The sequence below is a fragment of the Parasteatoda tepidariorum genome, chromosome 5 (genome assembly GCF_043381705.1).
Source record: "Parasteatoda tepidariorum isolate YZ-2023 chromosome 5, CAS_Ptep_4.0, whole genome shotgun sequence".
In the NCBI taxonomy this organism is placed as follows: Eukaryota; Metazoa; Arthropoda; class Arachnida; order Araneae; family Theridiidae; genus Parasteatoda; species Parasteatoda tepidariorum.
Window position 1 is genome coordinate 19,912,853 of NC_092208.1, and position 12,481 is coordinate 19,925,333.

Sequence of the window (12,481 nt, forward strand, 5' to 3'; positions counted from 1 at the left end):
ATGTAATATAGAATTTCTCATACGAGTCATTCTATATTAACTGGTAAGCTTAAAACATATGTTTCTTATCAAGTTTAAGATGTAGAAGTCGGTCTCTCACAAAGAGCCATAAAAAGTCAAGATGAACCAGATAAGGCCAGATAAAAGATTATTTTCTGAAGTTAATGGGCAATAATTCGTCGATGAAGATAGTCCCAGAAAGTTCCCACCGTCAGAGTGGCGAGATACTTTTAGCGAATCGAAACCTTTAAATTTTATAAATTGAATGACGTTTCATTCAGATAATAAGATACTTGCAACCACGCCCTCTCAGAATCTCACTTTAAAAGCTCAGGACAGGCAAAATTGCGTGTCTTTTACATATTTTCAATGGCTAGATAAAGCTGGGCCAATTCCAAACAATTCCTGCAAAGGGGGAAACCTGATGTAAATATCCCACTCATAATGTTTGCAATACTCCATCTAACGAAATAAAATGCCTTTTTAACAGAAGCAGTCTCTTCAGTTATCTAGCCTTTAAAGACAAAACATGACATATATATATATATATATATATATATTTATAAACAGGCTAATAATGAGCAATATATGGATGTAAAGATAACGAATGGAATTTAAAGTTTTCTTATTCATGAAATAGAACTATTAATAATATAAAGATTAAAAACATATATACTCTATGAATAATGTATTTTAAATGATTCTGAAATAAACTACATGAAGCTACATAAGCTACATGAAGCTACATGAAAGGCAGTCGAACTGCCTTTCAGTAGCTTATATATTTTTTTAATATCCGTTTTGGCTACTTTATGAACACTGGTGCATATACAATTGATATATTTCCCTCTAATTGAATTTTTTGATTATTCACCATATTCCCGACGGTTATTCTCTCTCTATCATCGGCAGATGGCAGCACAATAAAAGCGGTTTATAACTTCCTCTGGACAATTCGAATGTGGTGATTTAAACGAAACTGAGAAATGAAGTCTTTTTTTTTAATACAATTTCATTTAAAGTTTTTTTAAAAAAACTCCTTTCAGGTGTTTAAATAATTGATAATAAGTTATGAAGAAAGAAAAAAATTTAAAATGTGAGGAATGAATATGATGTTAACATAATTCTCTTGATCGTTGTGCAAAATAAAACTATTAAATGATAGTTGGAAATAATAGTATTTCTAATTGAATATTTCTATGTGTGTGTGGGCTTTGCGAGTTCAATTGAAAGATTATTTCGTGTTGTATTATTATGAATACATAATAAACTCAGATTCCTTAGCTTATCAATATAAGACAGTTTGAAAAACGAAACTCAAAATATTTTTCACTTGACCAGTAAAATAGTGAATCAAATTTAATCACTCAATAAAATTCATTCTTTCAATACAAATATTGTTTTAAAAATAGCCATGAAAATTGAAAACTAAAACTGTTAATATGGCTATAAATCTACCACCAGAGTGTAAGCGAACAGCGGATTCAATAACGCGCAGTTAAGAAACAGACTGTCAAAAAATAATGAAGAACTCACTTTTCGACTGGTGGTCAATATTTCCAAACCTTGGTTTCGGTACTGGGTGTTTCGCGCTGGGTTAGTGTCAGCGGTGAATATGGGTGTTAGATTTTTTTGTGCTTCAAAGCTAACATTTTTCTATCGACAGCGAGTTAACTAATAACAAAAGTAGCCAGAAAACTATTTAAACCACTATTTCTTTTGATTTTACAGCTCAATAAATATGAAACATCGAGAATTTTCTACGAATGAAATATCTAGAATTTTCTACGAATGAAATATCTAGAATTTTCTTTGAATGAAATATCTAGAATTCTTCATGAATTCTCTATAGAAGAGTGTATAGAGAAAGAGTGAGTCTCTATAGAAGAAAGAGGGTTCTGAACTTAATCTATGATCAAAAGAATTGTAAAACTTACCGTTATTGAGAATATGAATTGCATATTGCAACGTCATTTAGAAATAGGATCTTCCTGTATAATCATAACCTTTCAAACATTCTTTTCAAAGGGTTCAATCTATATTCATCTATCGTATTTTTCTTGTTTGAAAGTTTTATTCCCTTTTTTTTTGTGAAATATTGTAAGAGGTGGTTTATTTTGGAAGAAACAAGCGGTATTGTTAGCATTCTTTTTTTATTTTAGTTTTGCTCGCTCTCTTGACATATGTTATTTAGTTAAAGCGTTTGCTTCTAACGCCTGACATGCTATAGGCTTAGAGCAGAAATAAATTTCTCTCTGCCTCTGCATGGATTAATTCAGTTGACCGAAGTAACCATCATAAACTGGGCAGTGGAGCTAAATGTGAAATAGGTCACTATGTTCAGGTAACTAAACTGCGCAGTAAAGGAAAAAATACGGAAGATGTCACTACTTTCGGACTACTAAAAAATCGGATTTCTCATTTATAGTAACCCTTGCAGAGGCCTACTCTTATCTAGGAGGTGTTGGCTGACTCAGGGAATACAGTGATGGCCTCCCAATGAGTTGACTAGGGTTCAAATCCTAGCGATGACTAGTCTACATGAATTCCGCACCCGGCTCGTACAGACCACGGTGCTAACGTTAAATATTCTCAGTGGTAGGCAGATCATGGGATACAGTCCTCTTGCTGTCAGGCTAACTGTGGTAGGCTTTCGTTTTTTTCCTTGTCATGTAACGCAAAAGCTGGTTAGTTTCATCAAAAAGTTTTCCCAATACTTGATACCCCCCCTTGACTTTTGGATTGGGTTCAAAATTGCAAGGCTTCTTAGTTGAACATTCGTAGTCGTAAACTCAAAATTGGCTGATCAACGATGGTTATAAATAAATATATAAATAATTCAAAATAGTGTTGTAATTCCAGAGGCAGAAGAGCAAAGTGTATTAATTTGATGACATCATTCTTGTGATGAAAAATTCTAGACAAAGCACTAAATGACTGAGAAAAGTCAATGCGCATTATTAAAAGATGTAATTTGAAAAAGGTATTTTTAACCCTTAATGTAGATATTAAATAATGCCTTTACTTTAATGATATAAAAAACTGCGTATTAGCCAGTTCAATAATTCTATTCAATGTGTAGGAAGTGCTTGTCAAAATAAATCAGGTATTTGTGAAATATAAGTAAATATTTGCTCTAAATTATGCAGTTATGATATCTCTTTACGATTCTCGTTATATCGAACGTCGTCTATATTTTTTGTTATTAAATACATGCTTTTAGTTTTTAATAATTTGCTTATGTAAATTATGGTACATTTAAAATAATGCAAATTGTATTTTAAAGTTTAAAAATAATTTCAACATCAGAATGAAACTCAATTTAAAATTCTATGAAATCAGCAAAATAAATATAAAATACCCATAGCTTAGTTTAGCATCTTCCAATTTGGTTCAACTACAAGGAACGGTCTTTTCATGTTCTTAGAGCTTGCAGTCAAATCAATTTCTTAAAATGCTCAGGAAATATTAAAAAATATAAATAGAAGTAGTTTTAAATATTTTCTTCAAAGACCAGCACTTTCCATTAAAATTTGCCAAGTATTTAGAATTTGAGTTTTACTTTATTCCATAAATGACAGTGAATCCGAGAGTATTTTTAAAGAAATATGACTAAAAGTTAAGAGAAATAACTTTTAGGAGAAATCTTTTTGAAATCACAATTGAAATTTTCCGTGAAAAATCCTATATTTCTGATAAAACTGTATTAAATAAAGATGATAATTTCAAATTGGCACGCATTGGATATTAGTTTTAATTTTTTTTTTTGAACATAATATTCGAATCACGAGGTGAGTTATTTTATTTTATTTTGACGGAAATTTTAATGCAACAGAGAGTTAAGATTTTAAAATTTTCCATTATAAAATCCATATTTATTCGAAAAATGAAAATATTTTCTACATTTGGCTTATAGTGTTATACACACTTAATATGGTTACAGCTTTAGTTTCTAAATTTTTCAGTTAAATTTTTATTATTTAAACGTGGCTAAGACTTTAAAACTCCAATAGGGAAGTAAGAAATTAATTTTTCCTAACTATAAATTAAAAACTAGTTTTGGAAACGAATCAATTCGAAATTAATTTCACATGCTTGATTTTTTGCATAATAGCTTTCTTTTGTAAAAGCCACAACTTAGAAATGATGTGATGTAATGGGATTTGCTGCAATTTTTTCAAGTTTTGCCACAGTTTGAAATATAACTAAAATTATTTTCTTACGTAAATGACATTTTTAAATTTTTTTTCTATTCTTTTTACTAACTTTCATTATTTCCCAAAATTATTTAATTCTATGTCCAAGAATGCAAATTTTTAAGTAATAAAAGAATTTTTCTTTGTTAAAACAACTTATTCTTTGCAAGAAAGACACCATTTTTACTAGAGACCATTTAGTTTCCTAATATAACACTGTAAGAAATTCGAAATCAAATTACCGTAGAAAGTACCGGCACTTAGAGTGTCGTTACTTTTTACAGTAAAATCAATTTTTAAAGGAACATGTTACAGAACAAATAATCTGATATACCGTAATTTTTACAGTAATTGCCATAAAGTCACCGAATTACCGTAATTACTGTAAAGTATATAATTAAATAAGTATAACTGCAAAAAAATTGTAGCATATATGTGTTGCCGCAATTGGCATTACATATTTATTTTCTATCCTTTTAAAATATCTTTCATTACTTAAGCTGATTTTTATTAATAGAATTATATTTAAAATAAATCAAAGACTTAACCTTTTAATACAAACATAAAATATTTATTCTTCTCTTATAGATCAATGTAACGGATACTTTTTATTTCATTTTAGGCAGACTTATTAATCCACTGTCTCCTCTAACTGAAAACAAAAATATATTAATAACTTTTTATTTCAGATTTCTAACAGCTAAATGTTTCGGTTGCATGATTGTAATAATTCTCATAAATTTGTTGGCGACTCGTGATCGCCAAGGTGTCCTTTTAAAACCAATATTGATATGCTGGTTGGTTTTGTTTTCGCTATGGTATATTTTGATAATTCACCAATTTTGGATCTCCTACCCATACTTTCTATGTCCGTTAGGAATAATTATATTCACTTTTAATTTCAAATTTGTGAAGACTGGGAGTGCCCTTTCGCACCTCCCCAGTCTCATTTTCTAACCCGTCAGAAAATGATATTCTGGCTGTATGATCTCTCAATAGAGAGTATTCTGATTTGATCCTTTTTGTTAAGAAATGGCCATTCTCTATCATGCAAAAATTATGCTCAATAAAATCTAAATTTCACTAAACAATTTGTATATTCTTTCCTGGAGACTGTATAAAGTCATTTTCCACTATACGAATATTGGCGGCCACTGATGGAGAAAGCACCTTCCGCCATAATACGAACATAAAATAATATTTGACGGTAAAAATAGATTTTACGAACGAGATACCAAAAGTGATAGTTTACACCAGGGGTGGCGAACCTTCATGCACCAACGTGCCATTTTTTTAAAAATATATTTTAATGAGGTCATAGACGTGCCGACAAATAGTTTTGACTTCGTAATTATTGGGTGAATAATAATACTAAATACTATCAACTCAAAACTCTTTATTTACTACGAAAAAATGCAATTCTCAACTTTTGCAATGTCTCAGTTATACGCGTAATGCGACTTAAAGTAACATCAGTGTGACTTCTGTTGTTGCAGAATAGATAACAAATAACTTATATTAGGGTTATAAGATGTTAGTTTAAGCAGAACTGTTAATTTTTTATGCTTGTTATTTATTGTTCGCTAGTAATTTATGGTTATTAATTGCTTTTTTGGCATTAATTGTTCTTTTTTGTGAATTTTAATTGAATTGTTAATATGCTTCATAGTGAACTTTGTGATCGGTGGCGTGCCCAAAATATTGCGTCGCGTGCCATAAGTCGCACGCGTGCCATTGGTTCGCCATCCCTGGTTTACACTGTTATTTGATTACACCGTTATTTGATAGTTTACACTGTTATTTGAAATTTTACAGTGTGCATTATTTTCCAATTTTTTGAAGTTCACTTGAAGCAAATTAAAAGATTAATTCAAATAAAATATTCGGCAAATATATTTTATAATATTTTTTTTATTTCCCTTTATATTTCTTAAGCACAGTGATAGCTTAATTATAATATAATTTTAGAGATTATAATCTACCTTCATGTACAGAGATTTGAAGTCAAGCATTTATGTACAGTAGCAGCATAATGATGGGTCAACAAATGAAATTACAGTTATTTTGTTTGGAGCTTTACAGAACACTAGGGTTAAACTTGTTGCCGTAATTTTTACAGTAATTGCCATAAAGTCATCGAATGGCCGTAATTACCGTAAAGTCACTAATTAAATAAGTATTACTGCAAAAAAAATTGTAGCATAATATTTGACGGTAAAAATAGATTTTACGAACGAGATACCAAAAGTGATAGTTTACACTGTTATTTCATTACATCGTTATTTGACCGTTATTTGATAGTTTACAGCATTATTTGAATTTTTACAGTGTGCATTATTTTCCGATTTTTTGAAATTCACTTGAAGCAAATTAAAATGATTAATTCAAATGAAATATTCGACAAATATATTTTATAATATTTTTTTTATTTCCCTTTACATTTCTTAAACACAGTGATAGCTTAGTTATAATATAATTTTAGAGATTACAATCTACCTTCATGTACAGAGATTTGAAGTCAAGCATTTATGTACAGTAGCAGCATAATGATGGGTCAACAAATGAAATTACAGTTATTTTGTTTGGAGCTTTACAGAACACTGGGGTTAAACTTGTTGTGAAAATTGAAATGCATATGGGGGCTTAATATAGGAACAGTTAAAACTGGAAGAATGCTTACATATTATCTTTCAATATATTCAACTTATGAATAATATATTACATGATATATAATGAGCATGAAGAAAGTTACATGTTTAGATTGCCATTATTGATATATATTCTGTAAGATCAATAAACAATTTATACATGAATAAAAAACAATATGAGTAGCTTGTCCTAAAAACTTGATAATATATTATCTGCAAATAAATACTTTTATTTCGTCATTTATTATTTGTAAAATGTATCGTGAAAACTTAAACAAAATGAGTATTATATTCACATCCACAGTACTGACCAAATTATTATAAAATAATTTCCTTTTTTATAAAGTTTTTAAGATTGAAATATTAATTTCTAGGAAATAATACTTTTAAACTATTAACACATTAAGATCCGATTATTAATTTTTTTTTATTTCTTCGCTTCCTAATGTGTTATTTACAAAGTATATAACAAAAAAAATGAAAGAAAAAAAGTAAAATGGAGTATTATATTTACAGGCACAGTACAGGCCAAATTATTATATAGTAAATTATTTTTCTACTATATTTTAAAGTTGGTAATGGCATGCATATGTTTAGTGCATGCCATTACAAACTTAATAGTACTTTACTAATATTGTACAATTAAAAAAATCACAATTGCATAATGAGACTGAACGTTAGTTTGCGCTTGTCTTACTTATATAACAATGTTCGTAAAATGTAAAATTAAGATTAAATTACCAGTTTCGTTTGTTTTATGGTGAATAAGATTTGCTAAGCCTATTTCTGATTTGAAAAAAAAATAATGATGAGCTATTTACCTTGCACTTATTTACGTGTAAATATAGGGTGCTCCATAAAGACTATTCTCAATATGAATTTGTTTGAGGGAGGAAACGAGGAGGAAATAAAGACGCTTTTTCGAAACACCTTCATGCTTCAAACTCCAATTAAGCCTGTTTTGATTTTTAATAAATTCGTGTCCTCTAGTGTAATTTTTCATATTTCGATAGAGTTTTTATTTCTTCATTGCTCAAATTATAATTTGCTTTCCTCCATATGTATAATGTTCAGTTGTAATTTTTGATAAGGATACAAAACATGCACATTAAGGGTGGTCTTTATGGAACGCCTTACATAAATTCGAAATGTATATGTAAAAATACTAAATCCATGTCACTCCGAATTAAACTATTTACCAAATCAACAGTCTTTACCTGGTCAAGGTGAATTGAAAAATATTAAAATAGACATGCAACATAGAAATGTTAATGGAACATGTTTAAAAAAAAATTAAATTCTTGTTAATGCCATTTCGTAATATTATTAGAGAAATCAAAATTGTTGTAATTTTGGGCAGTACTGTATATTTATAACTAAGCAACATAATCCCACTAGACTTTATACTTTAGTATGAGCTTCAATCAGTTTTTGAGCTAAATAAATATATCTAAATTAAGAAAAAAAATCAAACTTCTATTTTTACTTAATTATTTTGCCGACATCTGTTTAACATTCATATCAAACGTAAGTAAGTATACCATGGTTATTTTTTCTATATTTAAATGTTTAAAATTAAAAAAAATATATATACCCATATAAATATAGAATGTATGCTAAGAATTTTTTAGTCATTAATTTTAATATTGCAAGTTTACAGTTATTCTTATTGGATAGACGTAATTCCATTAAGTTAAACTTATCTGAAGCTGAATTCGTTTTCAGTTTATTTTTCAAAAAAAAATCACTTTGCACACATTTACATTGCACTAATTTTATTTTTTTAATAAATAAAAATGCTTTTAAGATTACTAACACATATCACTCAAACAAAATCAAGCACCTAGCCAAACGGTATACATACATCCTATTAAATGTTTATTTGAAATCAAAGAACATAATAAGGTAAATATTTTGAGACTTTTGCTTTAAACTTATTATACAATAGTTAATATAAATCAAAATAAGGAAAAAATTGCTTCCTTATTTTGATTATTTTCTGTATTTGTTACAATGCACATTTACAAAAACTTCTACATTGTTTACATCGCTTTCTACAGCGTAAACTCAATTACTCAGTCTTGCAATGTTTTCAATTTCAGCACTAATAGTAATAGCACCATTATCCAAATCTGCAACCTACACTCATAGATCTTTTTCTACCTATCTCATACTTACGCTTTATGCACAAACAAGCTCTTTCTCCGAAGCATAGGCCTAAAATACTCATACATTTTTACTGGACTTATTTATTATTATAAGGGAATAATTCCGAGATGAAAAATAAAACTTGGATAAGCTTGTTTAAATTGATTACTTTAACTAAATAACTTTAATTATATTTCCCTTTAATAATTTGGAATTAATTTTTCTAAAAATAGCTGATAAATAAATAAATAAAAATAAATCAATAAAATAACTATAAAATTAAATAAAAAGACAAACTAGTTTTATGTACACTAATTAAAAAAGTACTTAAAAATTTTATTATTTAATTATTTTTTGAAATGGTATAATTTAACTATTTAAGATTGAAAAAAATTCATGGCAATTAATAAAACCTTCCATAACAACTTACATAATGTATAACAGTTTACCAAATAGCAACAGTTTATATCATTATATAACAATTTATACAATATTTATAAGAATCATTATCATTTTGTAGTTGATCAATATCATTTCGTAGTTGATCAATATTGAATAATATTTTTAATATTATCTGTTAGGAATGTTTACAGATGGTGATCAAAAAAAATGTCTTATGCATAATTTGAGAAAAAAAATTAAACAAAAAATACTAAGAAACAAAATATTGTTAGTAGAGCTGTAGCACCCATTTTAGTGATTCGGAAATAATTATTGATATTAATGATTTGAAAACAAGAAACATGAAAACAAAAAATATGAAATAAAGTTTTTTTCAGGAACAGTTTCAGTTTCTTATAAAATTTTTTATATGTTAATTCATATTTCCATAATAGTTTAAATTCCAGAAATTCACCTTTATCATTAAACTTAAAAATTGGTGTATTTTTCATTATAAACAAAAACTATTACTCAGTGCAAAGAATTTTTTACTACTTACAATAATTATTTATTATTGCAATTTCTAATATTACTTCTTGACGATAGTAAACCTTTGTCATTGAAAATTATTATTTTTTTATTTTAATAATAGTTAGGAGTATTTAGCTTCCCTAATAGATCAGCTTAAAAATTACTTTAATTTGCAAGTGAAATCTTACGTATATCAGGTTGCGACAGTTATTTAAAATGTTTCTTTAATCTTTTTGGAAATTACAACGTTTTATGTACGGTGGGAATTGAATCAAGAAAATTTGTTATGCCCGCGATGAACTAATAATGAAAAATGAGAATTAGCGAAACATAAGTTATAAAAACGAACATTTTAAAGATCAGTTACTGAAATGCTGCTTAACTCAGTTTAACAAAGACTTGTGCATTTTTCAGAACAGAAAACATTTTTTTATTGATGTTATTCAATAGCGAAACAAAGTAAAAATGCTATTAATTTAAACGATGAAATCAGTTGCATAAATAATTTGATATATTTTTAGACAACTTTTAGTGTATCTTTGAAAGTATTAATCCTCTTGAAGTTATTTAAAAATAAAAATAAAAAGAAAAACAGTCGACATGTTATTTGAAGTTGGAAATCATGTTAGTTAGAATTCACTTAAATCAAGTAATCCAAAAATTTCACTAAGCACGCTTTGTACCATGATTAAATAAATAATCTCAAGAAATTTAAGCAATGAGATATTACTTGATAAAAAGCTTCACTTGCTTCAAAATTATACAAATTAGAAATAACAGTCGACGTGTTTCAATCTCTCAAAAACAGGCACTCATTTTCCCTAGTTTTTTTCTTTTCTCTTTTTGTTTTTCATCTTTTTCTCTCTCTCGGCTACAGTGGTTTTTCTAGTTAGGATTTTTCTCTTTATTTGATATTTTTCGTTGGCAACTTTAAATTTTATGTTTCTAATCACTTTTGCTTCTTCTCATTCACATCTGGCAAGTATTGAAATGGGCACTTATTTCTTTTTCAATTTGTATATTTTTGGAACGAATGAAGATCTTAACCAATTAGTCTATACAATTATATTTAGTCACAAAGAACAATATTTAGAACAAAACAAAACTCAGCATTATTCCTAAACCTAACCCCACAGAATTCTACATTTGGAAGCAATTCCAGATTATATTTATATTTTTTCTGAGAATTTAACTGTTTTTTACCCTTGAACATTCTTTTTTTTTTGTTGTGTAAACTGCACTAACTTTAGTTTTCAAAAAATGCTATGTTGTTTTTGAGTTCTATATAAATATTTATGCTTTGATCCCTATTCCCAGTTAATAATAAAAATATACATTTTACTTTAAAAAAAATAAATAAACTTATCCAAATAAAAGCAGTGTGTTTTTAAATGCACGAGACTTCATGAATAAACATAGATTGTTTTCCCAAAGGTGTTTTAAAAACCTGACTCACAAAATATACTTTTGAACGAATATAACTAAATTACTCCAAAAATTCATATTTGATCCCTTGTCTCATTAATACAAAGCGGGATGCTGCATTTTTATTAAGAATAAAAAATTCGCCTGTATAAAGTGAATAAACTAAACGTTTCAGTTATTTCCGTCAAACGACGTGGGAATTCCTTCATGCAGTTTTATCCATGATTTTAATGAAATATTTTTCGTTCAATAATACTGTTTCTTCTATGTATTGTACACAAGAAACAACACTGTAAACTATATTTTTTTGTCCTCGTAGCGTAATACGGTATGGAGACGTACTTCATGCTCTAAAAATTATAGCACAGGTTCCAGTACACGCTGAAGATAAATATGTAGTAAAAAGAAAGCTTCAATTTTCCAAGCAGAGAATGTGAAAAAAGTTCCACTTGGATATAAGTAGTTTATGATAATTATTTGTAGAAAGAATACATACAATTCTCACCTTTTGTAGTATGATACACTTTAAACTTTATCAACACTGCTTATGGTTTATGTTTTTAGAAAAAAATTGTATTCGCAAGAATTCTTGATTTATAAATTTAGTTTTTATTTGATTAAACTCCAATCTTTGACTCTTGTCGACACGAATGTTTTAGTCTTGTCTCCAATGCCAAAGGGGAAAAAAAAGTTTTCATGAAAAAGAAGATCAAATACAGAGCTATAGTTTCTTCAGCTCAATTGATTCGGGAATCGTTCGACGAAATTATTTGTTTCAATCAAAATACTCGACACGAAACGTCGAAACTATTTAATTCCACATATATATATATATATTTTTAATTTAAGGATGTATGTTTCTTAAATCTTCCAGATCGTTCTCAAGTGTGATTGGAGCCGAAAGCTCGGTAGTACTAGCAGGCATCACTAGATGGCGTTGTCACCTCGTAACCATTGCTGTCAAGACAAGGAAGAACAAAACTGAAAAACTCGGACTGGACGAAGAGGATGTAGATATATTGGCATCATGTTGAATTGCGGCGGGTCTTTCTCCTAAAAAGAAAAGAGATAATGAGCAAGTTTTTGTCAGAAACGTACTGTTGTTTTTAAAATTTATTGTGTGAATTAGACAAATGATAAACAAAAAAAACA

The 12,481-nt window shown here is 28.2% G+C and overlaps 1 protein-coding gene across 2 annotated transcripts in view; it reads right to left on the bottom strand.

Annotated features, from left to right (window-relative positions):
• Positions 1-6,603: 6,603 nt before the first annotated feature.
• LOC107436612 (zwei Ig domain protein zig-8-like) overlaps positions 6,604-12,481 on the bottom strand; it is a 466,930-nt gene continuing 461,052 nt past the window's right edge. For both annotated transcript variants that reach the window (XM_043048563.2, XM_043048555.2), the window contains exon 5: positions 6,604-12,382. In XM_043048563.2, the coding sequence (XP_042904497.1) occupies positions 12,270-12,382 (113 nt within the window). In that variant the 3' untranslated portion in view covers positions 6,604-12,269. The remainder of the gene's footprint in view (positions 12,383-12,481) is intronic.